Here is a 26,741-nt window from a genome sequence, read left to right on the forward strand (position 1 = left end):
TTCCAGCAGCTGCCAAACCTCAGCCTCATTTATCCCTGGATTTATTCTTCCCTCAGGACATTCCCACTGGACACATTTTTCAACTGATTTTTAATTTTTTTTTTGCCTTCCCAAGGATTAACTGGCTCAGAGGGTCGCAGGCATCGCAGTTGGATGGGTTTGGGAAGGGAAGATGGATGAAACTCCACAGGAGCAGGGAGCGACAGGAGCTCTGGGCAAGAGCCACAATCCCATCTCCAGCTCCACTTTCCTTTGGATTTTTAAGGAAGGGGCTCTTTCCACAAAGGCTCCTGGCAGGGGGAACAGCTCAGCCTGGCAGGGGGGACAGCTCAGCCTGGCACCACATCCCGAATTCCCTCAGGTTTCGGCTGAGCCGGGGGTTTGAGCCTTGAGGAATCTGCAGCAGGATTCGTGCTCAGGGTGCTGAGGAGAGCGAGGAGAGGCTGGATGAGCTCAGCCAGGCCCCGCCTGGGGCCCGGGGGCAGCGATGTCCCCTCTGTCCCTGTCCCTGGCACCCCAAAGCCCTGGCAGGGCACACACGGAGCCGCTCCACGTGGGATGGAAGTGTCCCAGGAATGGGAACGTTTGTGGCCTTCCAGGGCAGGGAATGGAGCTGGGAAGGGGCTGGAGAATTCCTGAGGGAGCTGGGAAGGGGCTCAGGCTGGAGCAAAGGAGGCTCAGGGGGGACCTTGTGGCTCTGCACAAGTCCCTGACAGGAGGGGGCAGCCGGGGGGGTCGGGCTCTGCTGCCAGGGAACAGGGACAGGAGGAGAGGGAACGGCCTCAGGCTGGGCCAGGGCAAACAGCCCCGTCCAGGGTTCAGGTTGGGTATCCAGGAAAATCTGTTCCCTGAAAGTGCTGTCCAAAGGTGGAATCCCCATCCCCGGATTAAAATCCATGGGGATGTGGCCCTTGGGAACACGGTCAAGGCTGGCCGGGGCACTGCTGGCGATGGTTGGGTTCCAGGGTCTCAGAGGGCTTCTCCAACCTGAGCAATTCCACGATTCCAGAATATTCCTGGAATATTCCAATATTCCAATCCTGACCAGCCTCAGGCAGGAGAGCAAATCCCACGGGAAGGGTTGGGAGGACCATGAACACTTCCACAACCAAACCTTGGAGAGACAAATCCCTCAAATCCCAGCCCAAGCCCTGACCTCCAGCTCAGCTTTAATAATCCAGCGACAAAATCCAGGGCAGGAGCCACGGCTCTGGAGAGGCTCAGGAATCTCCTCTGCCTGATGCCTTCAAAAACAACAACAACAACAACAACAACAACGCACTGCAAGTCTTCTCCAGGGCTGAAGAGCAGCACAAACTCCAAGATTCCAGGTCAGCCTTTCCCCACATCTGCTCAGGGCTCTCAAACCTATCCAGATTTATTTCCACCTGGAAAGAACTGGGAAAAAATCCAGGCTCCGAACCAACAACCAGGACAAAACCCCTCCTTTCTGCCCAGAAAATCTGCTCTGCTCTGCTCGCCCTGCAGAAACTCCCTGCACATCCCGTTCTCCCAGGACCTGCTGTGCCATCCATGTTCCCTTAGGTTGGGCTGGAAAAACTCTGAGATCTTCAATGAACTCCCCTCCTGCCTGGGAGAAGGGAAAATTCAAGGCTAGAAATGTTCAACATTTTAAAAAATCCCCAAAGGATATTCCTGTGAACCCCCAAAGGCTGTCCCTGTGAACCCCCAAAGGCTGTCCCTGTGAATCCCAAAGGATTATCCCTGTGAATCCCAAAGGATATCCCTATGAAACCCCAAAGGATTATCCCTGTGAATCCCAAAGGATATCCCTGTGAACCCCAAACGCTGTCCCTGTGAACCCCAAAAGATTATCCCTGTGAACCCCAAACGCTGTCCCTGTGAACCCCCAAAGGCTGTCCCTGTGAATCCCAAAGGATTATCCCTGTGAATCCCAAAGGATATCCCTATGAAACCCCAAAGGATTATCCCTGTGAACCCCAAAGGATTATCCCTGTGAATCCCAAAGGATATCCCTGTGAACCCCAAACGCTGTCCCTGTGAACCCCAAAGGATTATCCCTGTGAACCCCAAACGCTGTCCCTGTGAACCCCAAAGGATTATCCCTGTGAACCCCAAAGGATATCCCTGTGAACCCCCAAAGGATTATCCCTGTGAACCCCGAAGGCTGTCCCTGTGAACCCCGAAGGATTATCCCTGTGAATCCCAAAGGATTATCCCTGTGTATGATGACCCCAAACGCAGCCAAACCCTCCACAGAGCACCGGGAAACGCCGCGAGCAGAGCGCTGGCGCTTCCCGCCCATCAGTCCTGAACCCGCGCCCATTCCAGCCCTTTTCCCACCCAATTCCCATTAAGAATGCAGCGTTTGGGCGCTGAGCTCCCGCTGTTGTCACTCGCGCCCGTTCCAAGAGCTGCTAATTGCTGACAAGCTCATTACCAGATGAAAGCAGCAGGAGTGGAACGCTGGAATGTTTTCCTGCCTGTCTGCAGAGGGAACAGCTGGCCCCAAACCTCCAGCACTAATCCCATTAAACTGGAGCAAAAAATCCCTCCAGCGATGAAAAAAAAGCCATTTTCCCTCCCAGATCGAATATCCACTCCTCCAAATCCATCAGCACTTGGTGGATTTCCAGCTGTTTCCCAGTTGTGCTCACGGGGAGGTGGAGATTCAGGAGCTGAGCCCAGCAGGGAGGGAGAAGGAAGAACAGGAGGAGGAAAAAGGGATGGGGGCAAGGTCACCTCGACGAGGGCCTGGGATTCACTGGTGCCAGCTGCTCCTTTGGAGCCCTGTTATCCCAGCAAAGCCATCCCAGAAATCTGAGGAACGGGATGAAGGCTGGACTTGATCTTGGAAATCTCTTCCAGCCTTAAAGGTTCTGCAGTTTTCTTTCTGCAAATTCCCTCGCTCGGTCCCCGCTCTTGTTTTGCTCTGACACAGCCAGGGGGGTCCAGCCCGTCCCGAAGTCCCTCTGCCATGGCCAGGGAGGGAGAGGAGACAGAAACCATCCAAGGAACCCACCAAAAGTGCACCCAAACTGCACCCAAATCCGTCCAACCCCACCCAAACTGCACCCAAACCCATCTAACCCCACCCAAACTGCACCCAAACCCCAGCCTGGTCCCTCCACCCTCGGGAAGGCCCCCGGAGCAGCTGCCCACCCGCTCTGTCCCTGCTGCCGCCCCGCCCCTGGGGAGCGGCACTTTGAGCCAGGCTCACACAGGAGGAGCCCAAGTCCAGCTCCTCCATCCCAAGGTCCAACAGCAAATCCAGGCAGAGATAACAAAAACCCCACCAGCAAATCCAGACCTGGCCACCCCAAGCAGGGCTGAGGCCTCTGCAGGATCCCTTCCCCTGCTCCACCCCAAGGGACTCTGCTGAGCCGGCACTGGAGCCCACAAAAGCCCTTCCCCTGCTCCATCACACCCTGAGCAATTTGGTTTTCCAAGTTCCTGGATCCTCCCTGCAGGGCTACCTTTGACAGGATTTGTTCCTGTGAGGTTTGAGCTGCGTTAGGGTTGGGGTTGGGGTTTGAGCCAGGTCCTGCAGCCTCCAGCACCCCAAACCCTGCAGAGCAAGGACAGCCCGAACGCTCCTTCAGGGCTCCCCACGCTGCTGGGGCTGGAAAAACCCCCCAAAAGCACCAAATCTGCACCATTTCCTACAGCACGGACAACCAGAGGAAATCCCAAACAATTTACCCCGGAGGCAGAGCACGAACCCCGCACGGCTCATCCCAGCCTGTCCCAAAGCGGCAGCGAACCTCACCCAGGAGCTCCAGCAGCGGCTTCCCCGCTCCCATGGCTCCCCTGCTGCTGTTTGGGTTTGATTCGTCAGGAACCAGGAACTGGCAAACGAGCCCCGGCTGGAACGGCGGTTTGCCCCAGGAGGGCCGGATCCCATCCCCTGCTCCACTGGGATTCCCACAGGCCAACAGGAGCCAGAATTTGGGATCCAAAGGGGGCTGGGTGGGGTTTGGATGGGGTTTGGGTGGGGTTTGGGTGCAGTTTGGGTGGGGTTGGATGGATTTGGGTGCAGTTCCGGTGGGGTTGGATGGGTTTGGGTTGGGTTTGGGTGCAGTTTGGGTGGGTTTGGGTGGGGTTTGGGTGCAGTTTGGGTGGGGTTGGATGGATTTGGGTGCAGTTCGGGGGGGTTGGATAGGTTTGGGTGGGGTTTGGGTGCAGTCTGGGTGCAGTTTGGGTGGGGTTGGATGGGTTTGGGTGCGGTTTGGATGGGGTTTGGGTGGGGTTGGATGGGGTTGGATGGATTTGGGTGCAGTTCCGGTGGGGTTGGATGGGTTTGGGTGCAGTTCGGGTGGGGTTGGATGGGTTTGGGTTGGGTTTGGATGCAGTCTGGGTGCAGTTTGGGTGGGGTTGGATGGGTTTGGGTGCAGTTCGGGGGGGTTGGATGGGTTTGGGTGGGGTTTGGGTGCAGTTTGGGTGGGGTTGGATGGGTTTGGGTGCAGTTCGGGGGGGTTGGATGGGTTTGGGTGCAGTTTGGGTGGGGTTGGACGGGTTTGGGTGCAGTTTGGGTGAGGTTTGGGTGGGTTCCTTGGATGGTTTCTGTCTCCTGTCCTTCCCTGGCCGTGGCAGAGGGACTTTGGGGGCTGGACCCCCGTGGCTGTGTCAGAGCAGCCCAGAGAAAGGAGGATGAAGCTCCAGTGTCAGCACCACTAACGGGCGGCTGCCGCACATCGAGGATACCTCGGGATTTTCCCTGCTCCCGTTCAGTTGCTGGGAAACCGCGGGTTTGAGGCACTCGCAGCCTCTGGCTCAGCCCTCGTTCCCGGACGAGCCAAAGCCGCGGGGTGAGTCCATCCGGAGGGCAACGCTCTGATCCTCCCGATGGCAAAACGAGAGGTGAGGACCCAACCATGGCGCTGCCCCCGCAGTCAGCACCGGCCTTTGAAACCCCAGAAATGCCTGGTCCCGTTCAGCACCGGCCTTTGAAACCCCAGAAATGCCCGGTCCTGTTCATCACCGCTGTGGGCACAGGGAGTTCCCAGGGGCAGCACTGAGGCCTTGGCATCCCCTTCATGCCCACTGGAGCTCCCCTTTCCCAAGGCAGGGAGGGGATGGAGGCCAAAAGAGCAAAATCGCTTCAAAAAGTGGACAGGAAGCAAAACAAACTGCGGGATTTTCCATGGGAAGTGGCTCAGGCTCCTGTGCCTGGGATAACAAAGGATCAGAGGGGCTGGAGCCAGGCTGGGAGAGCTGGGGATGTTCACCTGGAGGAGAGAAGGATCCAGGGAGAGCTCCGAGCCCCTTGCAGGGCCTAAAGGGGCTCCAGGAGAGCTGGAAAGGGACTGGGGACAAGGGATGGAGGGACAGGACCCAGGGAATGGATCCCAGTGCCAGAGGGCAGGGCTGGATGGGATATTGGGAATTGGGAATTGTTCCCTGGGAGGGTGGGCAGGCCCTGGCACAGGGTGCCCAGAGCAGCTGGGGCTGCCCCTGGATCCCTGGCAGTGCCCAAGCTCTTCAAACCCACACGGCTTCCCCTCCCTACTAACTCCATTTCCCAGCTCAGAATCCCAGGATCTCTGAGGTTGGAAAATCCCTCCAGGATCATCGAGGTCAACCTGTGCCCGATGCCCACCTTGTCCCCAGCCCAGAGCACTCAGAGCCACCTCCAGCCCTTCCCTGGACACCTCCAGGGACTCCAAACCTCCCTGGGCAGCCCCTGCCAAGGCCTGAGCACCCTTTCCATGGGGAAATTCCTGCTGCTGTCCACCCTGAGCCTCCCCTGGCCCAGCCTGAGGCCGTTCCCTCTCCTCCTGTCCCTGTTCCCTGGGAGCAGAGCCCGACCCCCCCGGCTGCCCCCTCCTGTCAGGGACTTGTGCAGAGCCACAAGGTCCCCCCTGAGCCTCCTTTGCTCCAGCCTGAGCCCCTTTCCAGCTCCCTCATCCGCTCCTGGGGCTCCAGCCCCTTCCCAGCTCTGTTCCCTGCCCTGGACACGCTCCAGCCCCTCCAGGTCCTTCTTGCCATGAGGTGCCCAGAACTGAACCAGGGTTCGAGGTGGGGCCATCACCAGATTATCCCGGGATTTCATTCCCTCCCCGGGCTCTGGGATTCCCCAGTGCTGGATGTTTAAAGCCAGCACTAAGGATGTGTGAAAATCTCTGATCTCCTTTTAATCCTTCAAACCATCAAGGACAGCTTGGAAACTTCATCTGAAGCAGGGCCCAGGCCGGAGGCAAAACACAAACAGCGAAAAAAATCCTCAACCATCTTCAAATGGGGCCAATCCGCGGGACCTGGGGCTGCCGAACCCTCGGTGTAACGCTCCCCTCTCCCGAGGCACGGAGCTGATCCCACACAGAGCTGATCCCACACGCAGCTGATCCCACACGGAGCTGATCCCACACGGAGCTGATCCCACATGGAGCTGATCCCACACGCAGCTGATCCCACACGCAGCTGATCCCACACGCAGCTGATCCCACACCAAATCCCAGCCTGTGGAAAGCCCCAAAAGCTGCCGCCGATGTCGAGGCATCTCCCTCCCCCCCGGATTATCCTCTGCAGGATGTGGCAGATCGCAAATCCGGGAGTCATTCCAAATGAAACCTCCCCAGCCTTGGGAAGGGGAGATGGGGCAGGGAAAAGGGAGCTGGAATTTCCCCCGTCACTCATTAACTGCTCGTGATGGTTTCATTTGGGGGGATCAGATTCTGGCGAGCAGAAATTCCCCCCCGTGCAGTGAAAGCTGAACGCTGACTCCATGAGGGAAAGGCCTTTGGAAAAGCAGGAATATTGATGTGAGTACGGAAACACGAGGGTTCGAACCCCGGCTCATCCCACAGCCAGAAATCCCCCAAACAGGGACGCACCGGGAGCTGCGATGGGTCCTGTCCCAGCAGCTGCCACAGGACACTGAGGAATTTGGGGATCTCCCTGCCCAGGCAGGAGCTTTGTTTCCACCTGCCCCCAGCAGCTCCCCTCTCCAAGGGCCTTGGATCCATTGGAATGGTTTTAACACAACGAATTGGGCACAGAAAAAGCAAAGCCAGATAAATGGGCATGAGCAGGAAAGGGTAAGAAGTGTCCAGAGCTTGGAAAAATCCAAGGCACAGGAGATTCTGGGGAAGGGAAAGGGAAAAGGAATTTCAGGTGGAAGGGACCTCCAACAACCATCAAATCCAGCTGCTGGCTGGGATGGGTTTTCCTGGAGCTGGGAGCAGCTGGGAGCTCCCCCACACCAGGAAATCCCATCCCAGCCAGCAGCACCCATGGGCCCCATCCCTCCCCTCACTCCTTCGGTGGCACAGAAGCCACAGGGAAGCCTCGGCCCTGCAGGGTCAGGAAAATGGGATCGGGGCCAGGAAAACAGGATCGGGGTCAGGAAGATCCCACATTTACTGCCTGGGAATTGGATTTGGGTGTCTGAGGACAGAGCAGCGAGCACGAGCCTGACACAGCCCCTGCAAGCACAGCTCCCCCTGGCACTGCGGCCACCACGGGGAGAGGAGAGCCCAGATCCGGCAAAGAGGGCACAGGGAGCAGGGAGGGAGAGAGGGATGGATGGATGGATGGCTGGATGGATGGAGGGATGGAGGGATGGAGGGAGGGATGGAGGGAGGGATGGAGGGAGGGATGGAGGGATGGAGGGATGGATGGATGGAGGGATGGAGGGATGGAGGGATGGAGGGATGGATGGAGGGAGGGATGGAGGGAGGGATGGAGGGAGGGATGGAGGGAGGGATGGAGGGAGGGAGGGATGGAGAGATGGAGGGATGGAGAGATGGAGGGAGGGAGGGATGGAGAGATGGAGGGAGGGAGGGATGGATGGATGGAGGGAGAGAGGGATGGATGGATGGATGGCTGGATGGATGGAGGGATGGAGGGATGGATGGAGAGATGGATGGATGGATGGATGGATGGATGGATGGAGGGAGGGAGGGATGGATGGATGGATGGATGGATGGATGGATGGAGGGAGGGATGGATGGAGGGAGGGATGGATGGAGGGATGGAGGGAGGGAGGGAGGGAGGGAGGGAGGGATGGATGGATGGATGGAGGGATGGAGGGAGGGATGGATGGAGGGATGGAGGGAGGGATGGATGGAGGGATGGAGGGATGGAGGGATGGAGGGAGGGATGGAGGGAGGGATGGAGGGAGGGATGGAGAGATGGAGGGATGGATGGAGGGATGGAGGGATGGATGGATGGAGGGAGGGAGGGATGGAGAGATGGAGGGAGGGATGGAGAGATGGAGGGAGGGATGGATGGAGGGAGGGATGGATGGAGGGATGGAGGGAGGGATGGAGGGATGGAGGGATGGAGGGAGGGATGGATGGATGGAGGGATGGAGGGAGGGATGGATGGATGGAGGGATGGAGGGATGGATGGAGGGATGGATGGAGGGATGGATGGAGGGATGGATGGATGGACGGATGGAGGGAGGGATGGATGGAGGGATGGAGGGATGGATGGAGGGATGGATGGAGGGATGGATGGATGGAGGGATGGATGGAGGGATGGATGGAGGGATGGATGGATGGAGGGATGGATGGAAGGATGGATGGAGGGATGGATGGATGACTCCCACCTCCAGGAAAAACCCACAGGGAGGGAAGGGCTGAGCAGAATGAAAGCTTTGTTCAATGAAGGGAGAAAGAAAAGGGACAAAGCTCGTGAGGGTAAAACGGACTTTGCAGAGGAAAACAGGGAGCTTGGGAGGATCCCTGGCTGGATCCTCACTGGAATGTGGTGGTGAGTGTCCATAAAACACCGGGAGCAGGATCCAGCCAGAGCCCTCGGTCCCACAAATCACCCAGGACCTGAAGGAGGCTCCCAGAGGGGCAGATCCGGCTGCAGGCGTCACCAGGAACACAGGGATGGATGGCTCTGACATCCCAAGGGGTTTAGGATGGTGTGGGAAGCTGGGACTGTGGGAACAGCGCCGGGATCTGCCACCTTCAGTCAGGGTTTCAGGACTGTTTCCCAGGAATGACTCCGGCAGGGCGGGGCCGCCTGCTGCAGCACTCCCTGAAGGAGGAGATCCCGGCATTCAGCAGAGTCTGGAGAGCAGGAGATGCTGGAAAGCTGAACTGGAATGCTGGGAGCAGCTGATCCCAACCTTCCCACCCCTAATCCCAGGCACGGAGGAAGGACACGGAGGGGGAGGATCATTCCCCCCTCGGAGAATCCATTGCTATTCCGAAGTATTTGTTATAAAGTCCCCTCCACCTGTGGGAATGTGATGTTGTATTCCAGGGAATCTCCCCGGCTCTTTTCCTGCTGCACCACCCATTTCCCACAGTTTTGGAGGCATTTGGGAACTGCTACAAAATTTAGCAAAGCAAGAGAGAGAGAGAGAGAGAGATGGAATTTTCCCTGGGAGGGTGGGGAGGGGCTGGGCTGGAATTCCCAGAGCAGCTGGGGCTGCCCCTGGATCCCTGGCAGTGCCCAGGCCAGGCTGGACATTGGGGCTGGGAGCAGCCTGGGACAGTGGGAGGTGTCCCTTAAGGTCCTTTCCAACCCCAACCATTCCATGATCCCATTTCTCCACCTGCCTCCAAACCCCCCAGATGGCTCCAGGCTGTGCCAGGTTTGTTGGGAGCTGCAGGAACAGAATTCCATGGACAAGCTGCTGATCCTTCTGTCCCTGCCCAGACTGGGGCCCTCCCTTCCACCCGAGTGCTGGGAGCACTGAGCCGTGAATCCCAAGAAAAAGATGGGATTATTCCTGGCAGGAACATGTGCTGGGAGCCCAGCAGGATCTCCATGCCCACAGGGAATCACTTGGGATCATTCCATGAATTTATTACAAACCCAGGAGCCGATTCCCCCCCATGGCTTCACCCTGGCTCCAGCTGCTGAAGGGATTTTAAAGGGAACAGGGGAAAAATCCCATGGAAGTCTGAAGCCTTTCCCAATCATTTTATCCAACTTTTCCCCCACCCTGGAGCCAGGAATTCCTGCCTGGGAATCACAGTTAATTGGATTATAATGGGCCATTCCTCCTGATTGAATAAAGCCGAGCTCGGGATGGCAGCAGTGCGCTCCTAGGCCTGGGAACAGCTCCAGGTCCTCATCCGTGTTCTCACTTCAATACTGAAAAACCTCCAAGCTCCAGGGCTTTGGGGAGGAAGTTTTCCTGGAATCTGTTTTATTCCAGGAGAAAATGATAAAATTGGGAAGAGAGGAATGGAGCAATCCATGAAAAAATTAAAAATTCCTGCTCCCACTGCCTGAAATTACAGGGGGGAGAGGAAAAAGAAGGATGAGAATTCCCAGAAGTGCTGGAGGGAAGCGAGTGAGGTGTGCTATCCCAGGGGTTTGGAGTATCGGGATCCCCGGGTTCCAGCAGGGGAGGAGGGCAGAGCCCTCATTCCAAAGCAGGTCAGGATGGATCGGGGACCTGCCAGGGACACGGACTGGGAAAGGGAACCCGGGAAGGGCCGGGAAGGGGACATGGAGGAGAAATGCAGGAAAGATGGGAATTCCACCATCGAGCAGCCCTGAGGGAAACCCTGAGCCCGCCTGGGCCGGGCTGGGCTGGGCTGGGGGGACAATTCCCACCTTTGGAGCTCAGGGTTCATTTCTGAAGCCTGGCAGTTAGGCAGGAGCTTCCCAACCACTTCCTGCCCCACGGGAATCCCTGCAACCGGACAGAAGGGATCCCAGCATCCCATGGGCATCCCATGGGCATCCCATGGGCATCCCTGCATCCCAAAGGGCATCCCAAAGGGCATCATGGGCATCCCAAAGGGCATCCCAAAAGGCATCCCTGCTTCCTAAAGGGCATCCCTGCATCCCAGCCAGTTCCAGCCTGGCCTCCTGCATGGCCAAGCAATGGGAATCAGCCCTTGGATGATCCAGCTGCAAACATCTGGACAAGCAGCAGCTCCCCAGGGAGGCCGAGCCCTTCCCAGGGATGGACAATCCGGAGGGATCCCTGCAGCAGCCCGTCCCTGCTCCCGAGGATAATCCAGCAGCTTCCCTCCATCCCAGCTCCTGGAACACCCACAGCCAGGATGGAAGAAGCAAACCCAAAAGCAAAAGCTCGTCCCAGTTCCAGTTTTCTCCATCCCAGTGGGAAAAGGGGCTGATTCCGGAGCCAGCCTGGGATGCTGCAAGGCCCTCACGGCACCGTGCCCTGAGCCCAGAGGGAGGGAACAGACTCCAGAGGCCCAGGGAACTCAGGATAAATGACAGGATGGGAACAACATGGCCAAAAGAATAAAAGCTCATCCCAGCTCCAATTTCAGCCATCCCAGTGGGAAAAGGAATGGATTCTGGAGCCAGTCTGGATCGCTCATGGCACCATCAACGCTCCCAGTGGGAACAGACTCCAGGGATTTCAGGATAAATGGAATTACCCTGAGCTGGAGCAGAGGGAAGGGCAAACCCAGCAGCCCCAGGCTCCCAAGGGAACAAAGCCCAATTCCCACTGATTCCCACCCTGCACCCCTGGATTTCCTTCCCCCCCCCACACCAGGGGCCCCTGGCACCTCCATTCCAGGAATTCCCACTCTTTGTGCACTGCTGGGAGCTGGTGCCAGGCAGATCTTGGAGCAATTAGCAAATGTTAATTAAGGCCTGGCAGAAACCCGGAGTGGGTGGGGACTGGGATTAGGGCTTTAATTCCATGAATTCTGCTGGGGGGGGCAGTAATTACTGGGAATCTATCCCATAACTCAAACAAACTCATGGTGACGACTGCAGGACCTGGAATCCCCTTTCCTGATGGATGGATGGATGCAATCGATGGAAAAGGGAAAAAACAGCAGGCAGGGAAAAAAGCACAGGAAAGTTCTGCTCAAAACCCCTCAATTCCCAAACACTCCCATCTCTCAATTCCCAAACACTCCCATCGTTCAATTCCCAAACACTCCCATCCCTCAATTCCCAAACACTCCCATCCCTCCTCTCCACAGAAATCCCTGCACAAGGAAAGGGGTTTGGTCCGGGCTCCAACCCAGGCCAAAACTGGGAGCAGCTCCTGGGGGAAGTGGCTGAACTCCACGGAATCCTTTCCCCATGGAATTGAGGCTTTTCCTGCCCTGCCAGAAATAAAAGTTCCCATATTCCAGGAGCAGGGTCAGGAGTTGGATTCATGGATCCCTGTGGATCCCTTCCAACCCGGCACAGTTGGTCAGTCCAGGGGAGTTCTCATCCCAAAATCTTGCCCAGATGTTGGTAAAACCACCAGTGGTGCAGGATTCCAACAGCTGCCTGCACCTGGATCTGCACTGGGAGCTGCACCGGGATCTGCACCTGGATCTGCACTGGGATCTGCACCTGGATCTGCACCTGGATCTGTGCCGGGATCTGCGCCGGGATCTGCGCCGGGATCTGCGCCGGGATCTGCACCAGGATCTGTGCCGGGATCTGTGCCGGGATCTGCACCTGGATCTGCACCTGGATCTGCACTGGGACCTGCACTGGGATCTGCACCTGGATCTGCACCGGGACCCGGGGCACCTGGATCTGCGCCTGGATCTGCGCCTGGATCTGCGCCTGGATCTGCACCTGGATCTGCACCGGGACCCGGGGCACCTGGATCTGCGCCTGGATCTGCACTGGGATCTGCGCCTGGATCTGCACTGGGATCTGCACCGGGACCCGGGGCACCTGGATCTGCTCCTGGATCTGCACCGGGATCTGCACTGGGATCTGCACCGGGATCTGCGCCGGGATCTGCGCCGGGATCTACAGCGGGATCTGCGCCTGGATCTGCACTGGGATCTGCACCGGGATCTGCACCGGGATCTGCACTTGGATCTGCTCCTGGATCTGCAGCGGGATCTGCGCCGGGACCCGGGGCAGTGGGATACAAGGTGGGGGATGCAAAGGAGCCCAGCCCAGCCCCGTTCTTCCCAAATTCCGGGGATTTGCACTCCCGGCTCCCTGCACAGCCACACATCCCCAGCACACCTGTCCTGCCCCGGGCCGGCAAGGCCGGGTTCTCCTGCTGCTGCCACACGTGGAGGGAATGGAGCCTCCCAGGCAGTCACTGAGCCTTCCAAGGGCGTGGGGCTGCTGGAGCCAGTCCAGAGGAGGCCACGGAGCTGCTCCAGGGCTGGAGCCCCTCTGGAGCCAGGCTGGGAGAGCTGGGGGTGTCCACCTGGAGAGGAGAAGCTCCAGGGAGAGCTCAGAGCCCCTTGCAGGGCCTAAAGGGGCTCCAGGAGAGCTGGAGAGGGACTGGGGACAGGGCATGGAGAGACAGGACACAGGGAATGGATCCCAGTGCCAGAGGGCAGGGCTGGATGGGATATTGGGAACTGGGAATTGTTCCCTGGGAGGGTGGGCAGGCCCTGGCACAGGGTGCCCAGAGCAGCTGGGGCTGCCCCTGGATCCCTGGCAGTGCCCAGGCCAGGCTGGACATTGGGGCTGGGAGCAGCCTGGGACAGTGGGAGGTGTCCCTGCCAGGGCAGGGCTGGCACTGGGGGCAGAGAAGCAGCCCAGGCCCTGCTGCTGCCCAGCTTCCCTTGCTCCTCTGGGATTCCTCTGGGATCCCTCCAGCTCTCCGGAGCTGAGCAGCTCTGGCAGGGAAGGGCAGCACTGCAATCCCTGGGCTTTGTCCTTCTTCTCCCACAGCTTCTGGCCCCTCTCAGGATCCACCAGTTCAGTGCCAAACTCAGCCCTGTTTTCATTCCCCAGCCCAAGTGGACTCCAAATCCCCTCAACGCCCAACTCTGAAGGAGATCAGGAATCTCCACCCTCAGTGCCGGGCCCAGCTGAGCCCAAACCCACAGAAATCACCCCAAACCCTTCAGCCCAGCTCTCGCAGCGAACACGGGCAGCACCTGGCACAGCCCAGCCCTGACTCCTCCTTGGGTTCTGCCACCAGGAACCCAAAGAGAGCGGGATTCCCTCGGGATAACCCGGCCTCGGCTCCGCAGGGATCCCAAGCTGAGTCCAGCTGCCTCCGGGCACTTCCCTGGAGCGGCACTGGGACAATCCGGGGGCACATCTGAGGCTGCAGCCCCACATTGGCACCATTCGGCCCCACCCACGCCCCTTCCAAAGGCAACCCCACCCCCACGCCAGAGCTCTGTTCAGAAGAGAAGCCGAAACCAAAGAAGTAAAATAAAAATACGAGAGAATAAAGGTGGAAAAGGGAATTGGGTAAAACAGGTTGTGGGTGAGTGAGGAAAATCCCCAAATAAACAACCCCACATCCCGAAATTCCTGTGCAGTTAATTGTGGTGGTGCTAATTAAGGTGCTGGCAGCTATTCCAAGCTTTGGGTTTTCCAAGCTGCTGACACAGAATTCCTGTCTGCCCTCGCACCAAACCCACGGCTGAAATATCCCATTAATTCAGTGGGATAAGGCTCAGCTTCACCCCGGCCACGGGGGATTCTCTGCTGAGGAAGCAGCACCATCACAGCCCCCACCTGAGGGCTATTTTAGGAATATTCCTCAGACTTTCAGGCAAATATTCAGGAGTGTTTTTAAAAGCAGCATTGAGGTCTCTGCGCAGCTGCCACCCCATAAAGTCCCTGCTCTGGGGATAAATAAAACAGTTTAACCAAAAATAACGGAGCAAATCAAAGCATGGGCGAGCATTGGCTGCAGAGCCTTCGGGACACCCCAGAAATCCAAGGATTTCCCCAAGGATGGGGACCAAACCCTGCCACCCCTCCCAGCACAGCCCCGGCATCCCCTCTGCCCCAGGCAGAGCCACAGGTGGTGATTTGATTGGGGAATTATTAAATGAGGAGATCATTAACCCTAAACCCCACCCCACGAGCAGCCCCCAAGGTGTTGGATCCGTTCACGAATTTCTCAGGATGAAAAATCATAGGAAGGAGGAAATCAATGAGCACAGCAACCGAGAGAAACATTCCAGTGACAAAGGGCTCGGAGGAATCAATCAACCCCAAATCCAGGGACCGCAGAGCAGAGCAACATCCACTTAATCCTGAGCCTCAGCTCCTCCTGGACGGGGCCATTCCAGGGAAAGCCGATCCTGAATCACGGAACTGCCCAGTTCTGGCAGCTGGATTTGGAATTTAGGAGAAGTTTTGAAAGACAGGAGCTGTTGGATGGGTCCTTCCCTTGGAATCAGCACGTGGGCATTGGCGAAGGTTGGATTTATCCAGCTCCGAGCATTTCTGGATGGTTTTGCCCCTGGAAGTGTCCAAGGCCAGGCTGGAGGGGCTTGGAGCCCCCTGGGATAGTGAGAGGTGTCCCTGCCCATGGAACTGGGCTTTAAGGTTCCTCCCAACCCAAAGCACTCCAGGATTCTTGGATAACCATCCCGACAGCCCAGTTTTAGGTCCAGCCTAAAATAAGTAAAGTCACACATTGACTGAGGGCAGGAGACTCCATCTGATCCATCAACAAATCCTCATCCTTCTGGAAAACATGGACAGGGACAATAAACCCCTCCTGGAGCAGGCTGGGAAATAATCCAGACCTGAGCCCTCCAAAATGGGATAAATCCAACTGGATCATCCCAGCCCGGCAGCCCCGAGCTCCACAGGTCAGTGCAATCCCAGATTTCCATTTATTAGGGAATAAAAGCAACGCTTCCCACACACGTTGGGATTGTTGGGCTCATTCTCCAGTGTCCCTTTGCTTTTCCATGCTACCCACAAAACCTAACTCCCCCTGTGGTCTGAGGGGCTGGAAGGGGCAGGAATGTCCTGTGGGAGAGGGGCTGGAAGGGGTGGGAATGTCCTGTGGGAGCTGCAGGACGAAGCTGGAAGGAGTCACAGGAGAGCAGCTCCCCCCCAGCTCCTTTGCTCTGCTCCACATCTCAGCCAGGACTCGTTTGCTCCAAACCACCTCCGGTTTGGGCTTTCGGGGCTCTGACCTCACCTCCCCCCGCTGCTCTGGCACAGGAAAGGCTCTTGGAGCTCCTGAGCAGCTGTAAAACCTGCACAATTCTCTTTACACCCCCGTTTATTCCATTTGCATTCATCTTCTCACACATCCTGTCCTGCCTCATGTCCGTGCCCAGCTCAATCCACACGGTTTTCCTGCCTCTCCCTGGGGTTTTCCCTCCCCATCCAGAGGAGAAGCAGAAGCTCCAAGTGCCCCAGACCGCAGGGGCTGCCCCGGGCTCAGCCCCCGCAGGCAACCCCAGCTCCTGGCCGTGGCACCTCCATCCTGAACACCCATCCAGGGCGGAAAGTGCCCCGGTCCTGAGCTCTCTGACACTCCAGACCGCCGGGAAGTTGTTCCCAGAACTCCCCAAGGAACACCTCCTTCACCAGGGACTCACAGGTGGAAAAGCTCCTCAGCCTCCCCTCAAGGACAGCGCAGAGGTCACTCCCCTGTTCCTTCAGACAGGAGGGACGTGCTGGGACACGGGGAGGTGGCACCAAGGCCCCGCACCTGCTGCGGGCAGAGCCGGGGCAGGGAGAGCAGATCCAGCTGGTTCCTGGCACAGGGATTCCCCTCTCCCTCCAGCCCCTCCGGGGCACGGAACCTTTGGCATGGGAAGGATATTTTCCCTATTTCCTCAGCTGAACAATTCCCTCAGTGCTGTGAGCTCCAGGGGAGAATCTCAGGGATCACAGCCCCCGATTCCCTCCCTCCCTCGCAGCCTCGGGAAGCAGCTTCTGGGACCTTTCCGGGATGGCTGGAGGAGACCCCGCTCTCAGCCCCCGTGCTGGCACCAGCAGCAGCTGCAGCGCCGGGAATGCCCAATTCCGTCCCCGAGCAAGTCCTGCAGCCCTCCCAGGGCAGCCAGAGCAGCGCTCCGGGATTTCTTTTTCCCGGGACAATGGGAACCTGTGCCGGGTTTGCCGCACCTCGGAAGAAGCAGGAGTTCAGTGAAGGCTGCACTCAGCCCCTCCCGGCCCCAGCCAAACGCCACCAGATCCTGACCTGGCGTCTGGCAGGGGGAGGCAGCTTTTCCCCACCGCGCACTGCCTGTTCCTGCTGTGGTTCCCGAATTTCCTCATGCCGCGGCAGCGGATTGTCCTGCTGGAAGGGGCCTGTCTCAATATCCCATTTTATTTAGGATTTTCCCTCCAGCTGTGCCACTCCTGCTCCTGTTTGCAGCAGCAGCTGCCGCCTGCACAGCCCGGGCAGCTCCCTCCATCCCGCAGGGAGTCCCTCCCTCCTCCCCTGCACGGTTTAGCAGCTGACGTGACAGGTCCAAAGGGACAATTCCGGCTGATTTCCAGGCTGCATCTCAGGCAGAGCCGGGAATTCAGCTCCTCTCCGGCGCTCGCAGCTCCCACACAGAGTTTGATCGCTCCCCACAGACCCCGGCCCCGCTCCTCACAGGGTGTTCAATCACAGCCGCCCCTCCCGGTATCTGCAGGATCAGAGCAGCAGAATATTCCAGCACCAGCAACATCCCGCTGCTCCCAGGGCAGCACCGCCGGGTCCTTCCCGTGCCTCTGGTTCCAGCTCTCACTCAGTCTCCTCCCAGCACATCCCAGCAGTCCCACCGGGATATCCCTAGCAGGGATCCCACTCCCAGTGGTTTGTAAAGCTCTGCCCTGAGTTCTGGGCTGATCCTAAACCCCGCTGGTTCATCGGGGCTCAAACACCTCCCGGATCAGCTCCGATCAGCAAAGCTCCACATCCCAAAGCACCCCAGGCGGCACAGCCCCACAGCAGCAGCTCCAGGGGCTCCCGGGAATGCTCAGGGAGCCCAAGGAGTCCGGACGGAGCGCGGGGGGCCCGGACACGGCAAAGCCCAGCGGGATGGGCAGGGCTGGGTCGGACCCGCGCTGCAGCCACAGCGCACCTGGGGCAGCTCGGCTTGGACAGGGGAAAAATGCGGGTGCGACTACGCGGGGAGCAAAAGGGAACGTGGGACAGAAGCGGCGGGGATGGTGCAACATTAATTTAATTATTTCTAATTAAAGCCCAAGGCAGCAGCCAGCCTCTCACATGCCAGAGAGAGTCACCCCTAGACCAGAGAGCATCGATGCGGGCCGGCGGAGAAACCGGCGAGAGGGAAAGCGCTCCGTGGGCAGCGACTCGCGGGGGGCTCCCGAGGGGCTCCCGGGCCGGAGGGGCCCTGCCGGCCATGCGGACCCGCCGGACTCACCGGGACCCGCCGGACCCTCCGGACCGCCGCGACCCCGGAGCGCTCCGGGCACCGTGGGAAAACGCGCAGCGAGCGGCGGCGGGGCCGGGACCGGAGCGGGGAGGGGGACACGGACCGGGACCGATACGAGCCGGGGGTTCCCGGATCGACAGGACCCGGAGGTCCCTTGGACCGACACGAACCAGGTACACGGACCAGAACCGACAAGAACCGAGGGTCCCTCGGACCGAGAGGAGACGGGGACACGGACCAGAACTACACGAACACGGAGGTCACCTGGACCGAAATCAGCCGGGGGTCCCCGGACCGAGACGAACCGGGGATACGAACCGGGGATATGGACCGGGACCAACACGACCCGGGGGTCCCTCGGACCGAGAGGAGCCGGGGATACGGATCAGAACCGACACGACCCGGGGACACGGACCAGAACCGACACGACCCGGGCAACCGCGGGCAGGAGCCGAGAGCAGCCGGGGCTCCCGGTGCGCACTCACCGCGGAGAAGTTGTGCGGGCCGCAGAGCTCGCCGCGGTACTTGCAGGACAGCAGCATGTCCTCCAGCTGGTGGCCCAGGCGGTCCATGAAGTCGGCGCTGATGCCCTCGTAGTGGCGGGGCGGCAGAAAGAGGCGGAAATCGGCCAGTTTGGCGAACCAGCGCAGCCGCGCCTCGTCGGCGCGCAGCAGCTCGGTGAGCAGCGGCCGCGCGGTGCGGTTGGGCAGCAGCAGCCCCAGCCAGTGCCCCGCGTAGTACAGGTCGCCCTTGGAGAGGCGAGGGAAGCGCAGCGGGTTGTTGTTGCACAGCGTGACGGCGGGGAAGGGCAGCTGGCGGCTCCACTCGGTGCGCACGCGGGTGTGCGAGGGGAAGGCGAGCCAGTGCAGCAGGCGGTCGGAGGACCAGGCCAGCAGCAGCCCCAGCGCCGTGCAGAAGGCGAGCACCCAGAGCGCCCGGCGCGCCGGCGCCGCCCGCGCCGAGCACATGAGGCGCAGCCCGTGCAGCCGAGTGCGCAGCGCCGGCGCCCGGCGCCCCCGCGCCATGGGCGCTCCCCTCCTCCTCCCGCTCCTCCCGCCGCCGCTCGTCCTCCTGCGGGCCGGGCTCAGGGCGAGCAGCGCCGCGCCATCCCCGGGCCCCCCGCCGGCTGCGGCCCCGAGCGGCGGGGGCAGCGCCCGCGGGCGGCCCGCGGCCCCGAGCTGCGCGGCGGGCGGCAGTTCCGGCAGCGCGGCATGCCGGGCCCGGGGCCACCGGGGCCACCGGCGCCGCCCGCACCGCCCGCCCCTGTCCCTGTCCCTGTCCCTGCCCCTGCCCCTGTCCCTGCCCGGCCGCGCCGCTCACATCCCGCGGTACCGCGCCCCGCCCGACACCGGCCCCGAACGAGCCCCGCCGCGACCTTGCCCGGCTCCGACCCCGAGGCCCCCGGGACCCCCGGCGGGGAGAGCGCTGCGGGACCCCCGCGCTACCCCCGGCCCGCGCCCGCCCGCCCCGCGCCGCGCCCGCCCCGCGCTGCCATCGCCGAGCGCTCCGCCGGGCGCGCCCTGGCCGCGGGCAGCGAGCGGCGGCGGCGGCAGCAGCAGCAGCAGCAGGAGGAGGAGGCTGAGGAGGAGGAAGAGCGGGGCGAAGCTTCCCGAGGTGCCAGTCCCGGCCGCTCGGCGCTCGGGAGGCGGAGGGAGCGATGCTCGGCGCCGATCGCGCCGCTGCCTCCCCGGAGTAGCCCCCTCCTCCTCCTCCTCCTCCTCCTCCTCCTCCTCCGCCCCCCCGTTATCCCCCGGCTGCCGCCGGCCCCGGCTCCCCCCGCTGCCTCCTCCCTCCTCCGGCAGGAGTTTGTTTTTCTGCTTTTCAGCAGCCCCGGGGGAGAACATAATACCAAGCAAAGCCTGGGGAAAGGCGGGCGAGGCTTGCAGCGGGCTCCGTGCGGCCGCTGCCTTCCGGGGAGGGGGGAACGGCTTTGGAGGGGGCTCGGGGCTTTCTGCTCTCCGTGCCGAAGCTGCTCCCCGCTCCCAGGGAACGAGTGGGAAAGGGAGAACCGCGCTCATGGCAGCATCGCCCCCGCCCCTCGCTGCCCCTGTGCCCCTCACCCCGAGCCTGCAGAGCCCTTTGGGTTCGGGGGCTCCTCCTGCCCCGCGTCGGACACCGAAAAAGCCCCTTTCCCCCAGCACCCTGCGCGACGGGAGTAACTCGGGGTGCGGATTGGCATCCTCGGGATTGCTGAGCTCGGATCTCTGGAAGCGGCTGCCGTTACCTTCATTTTGCTTTCAAACAGTACCGAGAAACATCCCCCTAATTGTGTCCAATTAAGCTGTAAGTGCCGGTAACTGCTCCGAATCCCCTCTGATATTTTTTTTTTCCCTCGGAATTAATTTTCCCTGTGCATTTGGAGCCGTATATTTTTACCCAATAGATGGAGTCGTTACAGCCTGGTTCTCTCCAGCCTCTCCCCGAGAGTTGCTTTTTTATCGTGGCAAAGCCGCGAACGTGCAGCAGCCGCGGCTCGGGGGGCAGCCGGCCCAGAATCCTGGAAACCCGGGGGGAATGGGATCGAGGGGCTGAGCCTGTGCCCTGCAGGCCCGGGGCGGCGGCAGCAGCACAAACACTGGGTGGGCTCCGCTCGGTGCCCTCAGATAACTCGGGTGGTTTTTCCAGAGCTCGTGTCCGTGCTCGGGAGCATTTTCCCGATTTTTAGCGCTGCTCAGAAGCAGCAAATCCTTCCCAACCCCCAGCATGGGCCGTGACCTTTCCTAACCGAGTGGGAAAAGGCCAGCGGTTCCGTATCCATCGCAGCGGGATCTCCGGCAGCTCCAGGGAGCCTCTCCTGCCGTTTTCCAGCGGATCCCGGCTCGTTTCTCCCCGCCGCCTGTTGAAGGCAGTGGGAGTTTTTCCCCTTGGCTCCCTCTCAGGATAATCAGCATCCCAAGTGCTTCCCCACCAGGCGGGCTGGGGCTCTTTTATCCATGATTTATTGCCACAAACCCAAGGAAATAAAAGGTGCCCGACCATAAACATCCCGAATTCCTCCCTGTCCAAGCGCGTCCCAACCCTGGCACAGCCGGGCCAGGCTCCCTGGCGGTGCCCGGCTGCCAGAGCCCAGCCCAGCCCTGCACTGTGGCCTCTTCCTCGGTTTCTCCTCTTCCCCTTCTCCCAAAGGTTTTTCACTCTGCTTTTCGGGCAGGGCCAGCCTGGCAGAAGGGGCCTGGGAAGGAACGAGCAGCCGGTTTGCACGGGCAGCGGCTTTTTCCTTAAATCCACTCCAAGAGATCCGCTCAGATCTCCCGATCTCTTACAGGGAAGAACTTCAGCTGATGGCAGAGGCAGTGGGACAGCCGAGGCCACTGGAACTGCAATCCCAAAGATTCCCCAAGAAAACATTCCAAAGCCAAACCAGACCTGACCGTGACATTCCAAGGTATCACCCGTGGGACACCTCCCCAGCCTTTGGAAGTTCTCTCCGTGTTTTCAGTTGTTTGGGAGAGCTGCTCATTCCCTCCTTCCCTGCAGCCGAGCCCTGGGTAATTCCTCATGCAGCCAGAGCAGCTCAAAAGCTCATTGGGCCTAATTAAGCCCAATAAGAAATAATAGAGCTGATCAATAAATATTGCTAATTAACCAACAAGTTGCTTGAACATTATCCCTTGGGCTGGGTGAGTCTCCTGCTTCTGGTGGAGAATGGATTTGGGGTTCCGTAGTTTGGAATCCTTGACAACTTCAGGGAATCATTGTGGGGGAATTCCGGCACTGCCTCCAAGACCTCCCCTGTGTGCCCCAAGAGGGGACAGGAAGACGAAGATTCAGAAGTTGTTCCAACCAAAAGCTTTGGCTTCTTTTGAAACTTCATTTCCACCTCAAACATCGACTCAGGTGAAGACAAAAAGGATAAAGAAAAGCTTGAAACCCCCTGGAAGGGAATCATGAAACTTTGTTCTGCTGGATACTATTATTATTATTATTATTATTATTATTATTATTATCATCATCATCATTATTATTTCATCCTGGAAGGGAGCAAAAGGAGGGAGGATCCAACCCCAAACTCCTCTTCCAGACTCTCACAGGGTGACTGGAACCCCCCTTCCCTGGCCACACTCCCCCCATGTCCATCGGAGCATCCCGGGGGATTTATGGGATTTATCCCATTGCTGTCCCGAGCAATTCCTGCCGGGTGAGTGGGCAGCAGATTTATCCCTGTTTGGTGCCCCTGGGATTGGCCCCGGACATGGAGCAGCTCTGGGACATCACCTGCTCTGCTGAGCTTTTGGGGACCTAAAGCAGGGGGAGCAATCACAGGGATGGCATCAAATGGGGCAGGATGGGGCTTGGACTTTGGGAAAGAATTCCTGGCTGGGAGGGTGGGGAGGGGCTGGGATGGAATTCCCAGAGCGGCTGGGGCTGCCCTGGATGCCCAGCAGTGCCCAAGGCAGGAGCCTGGCACCGCTGGGCACAGCTGGGCACAGCTGGGTGCACCCATCCTGCAGGGCCCTGCCGGGGCTGGGCCGAGCTTGGGGACGCAGGGAGCCCCCAGGGACGGGTGTGACCCCACAGCTCCTGGGGACGGGTGTGACCCCACAGCCCTCAGGGACGGGTGTGACCCCACAGCCCCTGGGATGGGTGTGACCCCACAGCTCCTGGGGACGGGTGTGACCCCACAGCCCTCAGGGACGGGTGTGACCCCACAGCCCCCAGGGACGGGTGTGACCCCACAGCTCCTGGGGATTGGTGTGACCCCACAGCCCCCGGGGACGGGTGTGACCCCACAGCCCCCAGGGATGGTGTGACCCCACAGCCCCTGGGATGGGTGTGACCCCACAGCCCCTGGGATGGGTGTGACCCCACAGCCCCCGGGGATGGTGTGACCCCACAGCCCCCAGGGACGGGTGTGACCCCACAGCCCCCGGGGATGGGTGTGACCCCACAGCTCCTGGGGATTGGTGTGACCCCACAGCCCCCAGGGACGGGTGTGACCCCACAGCCCCCGGGGATGGGTGTGACCCCACAGCCCCTGGGGTCAGGGTGAAATGAGCCAAGAACGTGTTCTGCACCCCCCAAACATTCTGGAAAAATTCCCTGCTCTGCCCAAGCCCTGCAGGAACAATTCCTGCTGGAGCCAGAAAGCCACGGAACGCCTGGAAATTGGGGTTTCCATGGAAGCCACCACTCGGCCCTAATTCCAGCCCTAATTCCAGCCCTGTGCCTCAGATCCCAGAGGATGTGACAACCCCACCCAGAGCGAGCCCGGGGCCGCAGAGCTTTGGGGAACCCCCGAAACATCCCAAGGGGTTGAGGTTGTTTTCCTTGGGGTCGTTTTATTTCCCATGCAAATAAACGAAATAAATGCTTGGGCTTCCCGCTGGGAATTCCTCCCAAGGACCTGAGGGGATTTCGGGGGCTGCAGTGGTTTGGGGCCGTTTGTTTTGAATGCAGGAGGTGAAATATTCCATCCACACCAAACACATTGGGAGCACATAAATAATGCCAGGATTCCTGGATCTGCCGCTTCTGCCCGGCAGCACCAGAGGAGTAAAAACGTTTGGATTTCATAACCCTGCTCCAAAACAAAAAAATAGGGAAACGTTGGATATCTCATTTCCAGGGCCTTGTGTGTGTTTAAAGGAAAAAGCCCTGGAGAGATCAAACAGACACCCAAGGGAGCCGAGGTGCTGCTGCTCCTTTGGGAATTGCACCGGGAAATGAGGTGGGATTTTCCAGGGTTGCACAGAGGGATTATTTGGGAAGATTTCAGGAGGAGCCAGATCCTGGCTGGGCTGGGGACCCTGCCCGTGGGGGATCCCTGCACATCCCAAAGGATTTAATCCTCCTTCATCCCGGTTTTTGGAGGGGACACGTGGCTGATCCAGGGGCGGATTTTCGGGATCAGCTGTGGATGTAAGGCTCTGTTCGTGCCACACATGGCAGGGCTGTCACGTGGCCCTTAATTAGCGAGGTCTGCTTTAATTGGTATTTCCTGGCAGAGCCATTATTCCCAGCCTTCCTTAAAGGAATAAAATGCTAATCCACGAATAAATGTGTTTATAGAGACGGATATTTAAATATCTGCTTCTTTTCCTTCTGCAGGTAGGGAGGAGGAAGGATTTGGATCTATTTTAATCTCCCAGCTGGCATCCTCCCAATTATCTCCTTTCCCCCCTGTTTTCCATTTCCCTGCCGAAGAAAAGAGGGGAGGGAATGAAACAAATGAAAAACCTCTGGATTTGGGAAGGATGGATTTGAACAGGAATTCTTTGGAGCAAATTAAACAGCAAAGTTCTCGTGGCCTCCTCGTATCGAATTCCTTCGATGCCCTCAGGAATGGGCATCCTGGGCCTGCCAATTCCCAGGAACTGGGCACAGCCCAGCTCCCGCTCCAGTGCTCTCCGTGGATTTTGGAGGCCCCAGGGCTGGCCAGGAGCGTCCCCTCCATCCCTGGGGGGCCCCAAAGCTTTGTCCAGGGGTTATAAAAAAGTCATGGAATGGTTTGGGTGGGAAGGGACCTTAAACCCACCCAGTGCCAGCCCTGCCCTGGCAGGGACACCTCCCACTGCCCCAGGCTGCTCCAACCCCAATGTCCAGCCTGGCCTGGGCACTGCCAGGGATCCAGGGGCAGCCCCAGCTGCTCTGGGAATTCCAGCCCAGCCCCTCCCCACCCTCCCAGCCAGCAATTCCCAGTTCCCAATATCCCATCCAGCCCTGCCCTCTGGCACTGGGATCCATTCCCTGTGTCCTGTCCCTCCAGCCCGTGTGACAATGAAGGGACACAGACGGTTCCTGAGCTTTGGGGCACTGCTCCCATTCCCTGCTGGAATTACCCTGGATCCAGGCAGCCCCTGGGGAAGCACAGCAGGAAAAAGGGGAAAGAGCAGCTTTGAAAGGAGCCCTGAATGTGCAGGGACAGGGAATCCATGGGACACATCCAGGGGCTGGGGAATGATTCCATCCTCAGGAGGATGAAGAAGATTGGAATATTGGATATTGGATATTGGATATTGAATGTTAGATATCGGATATTGGATATTGAATGTTGAAAATTGAATATTGAATGTTGAATATTGAATATTGAATATCAAATATTGAATATCGAATATCGAATATTGAATATTGAATATCGAATATTGAATGTTGAATATTGAATGTTGAATAACAAATATTAAATATTAAATATCAAATATCGACTATTGAATATTGAATATCATCCATTTTCTGGCTCTCAGACACGCAGATCATCCCAATTTTCTCCCTGAACCTCTGAACTTCAGGGCTTTAGGGCTTCTCTGCTCCTGTTCATTTTCCTTTTCCTTTTTTCCCAGTTCCTGAAGGGCTGGAATTGGCTGGGAGCTGCTGCCCGGGGGAGCCGTGGTTTGGCTGCTCCTGCTTCCCTTGGGATTTCAGTCCCGCTCCGAGGCTCTCCCTGCTCCGTGTGCGGCACCCCGGAGATGTCCTGCCTTCACTCAGAGGGAATCTCGGGCAGGAAAATCCTCCTGAGCTCATTTTGCTCTTCAGACCTGGCTCGTTCAGGGCTTTGGTCCCGAGATGTGGATGGGAGCTGATCCATGTGGGATTGGGCATCACCTTCCTTTAGGATTGGGCATCTCCTACAGCTTCCTTTGGGATTATTCAGGACCTACACCCTTATTTAGGATTAGGCATCACCTCTGGATCTGGCAGTGGGATGTGCCCGTGGGGATGCGGGAGGGAGCTCCCAGCCTCCCTGTCTTGGGGGATCATTCTGGAAACCCCATGGGAAGAAGCCTGGAGTGGGCTGGAGGCTCCTCTGCACCTGCCCTGACCCCAAAGCTCCTGTTCCCAAGAGGAACAGCACCTGGAAAAGCAGAGCCTGGAGCTTCCCAGGGGACAGGAGCCTGTGGGTCACCCTGGGACAGCTGGGAGGGTCCTGCTGGACACTCCATGTCCCCCCTGTGCCTGGAGAGACAACTCCCTGCTAATTCCCCCCTTCCTGAGCCCTTTTCCCTCCCGTTAAATTCACTGGACCTCGCAAATCCAGAGGAAAACTGCTCCGTGTTTGGATGCTGGAGAGGATGGAAAACTCTTCTCTCCCAGGGAGTTTGGCTTCCAAACCAAGTTCGGGAAGCAATTCCTTGAGTTAAGATTTATTCCTTGTCTTTCCAAGGACTTTGAAGGCTCTCCTGGCAGCCAGGTGGGAAAAGGGAAAAAGCCTTTTCTCCTCAGACCTGGCGATGTTTCAAGTCCAAGGGGCTGCCACATCCCTGTTTTTATGGCAGCAGGAGGGACGTGGGGAAATGAGGTTTTGAATCCTGAAGGATAAAAGGGGTCACCTCCACATCAGCCTCCGATCCCACAGCGCCAGGACCATGTCTGGAGGTTCCTTTATTCCCTGAATCGGCTGGAAAACAAATACGGAACTCCCTGGGCCACTCTGGAGTCTCCCCATGGAGGTTTGGGCTGGAATTTTTGGGATTGAACAGCCCTGGAGTGGTCCCTGGATCAGCCCCTGGAGCTGGCACTGAAACCTCCCCATTCCCAAATCCATTTGTTCCTGGGATTTGGGGCACAGGAACTGCAGGGAAATTTGCTGCTGCAAGAATTCCCATTTCGGGGTTGGAGTAATTGGCTCCGAGTGGGGAATCATGGAATGGTTTGGGCTGGGAGGGACCTTGAACCCCATCCCTGTTCCAGCTGCACCTCCCACTGTCCCAGGCTGCTCCAAGCCCCGTCCTTGGCCTGGGACACTGCCAGGGATGGAAGAGCAGGGGGTGGGGATGATTCCAGAGGTGACAGCAGGAAGGTCACCAGAGCTGGGGGCTTTGGGGACAGGAGAGGTTTGGG

At 58.9% G+C, this 26,741-nt stretch overlaps 1 protein-coding gene across 3 annotated transcripts in view; it reads right to left on the reverse strand.

Annotated features, from left to right (window-relative positions):
- LOC125330980 (acid-sensing ion channel 2) overlaps positions 1-26,741 on the reverse strand; it is a 392,135-nt gene that overhangs the window by 53,274 nt on the left and 312,120 nt on the right. Inside the window, exon 1 of one of the 3 annotated variants that reach the window (XM_048314778.1) lies at positions 18,452-19,006. The exons of the other annotated variants lie outside the window; for them this stretch is intronic. Within the exon in view, the coding sequence (XP_048170735.1) occupies positions 18,452-18,991 (540 nt within the window). The 5' untranslated portion in view covers positions 18,992-19,006. Of the gene's footprint in view, positions 1-18,451; positions 19,007-26,741 lie in introns of those variants that run through there. 3 annotated transcript variants of the gene reach the window in all.

This window comes from Corvus hawaiiensis, chromosome 1 (genome assembly GCF_020740725.1).
Source record: "Corvus hawaiiensis isolate bCorHaw1 chromosome 1, bCorHaw1.pri.cur, whole genome shotgun sequence".
NCBI lineage: Eukaryota > Metazoa > Chordata > Aves > Passeriformes > Corvidae > Corvus > Corvus hawaiiensis.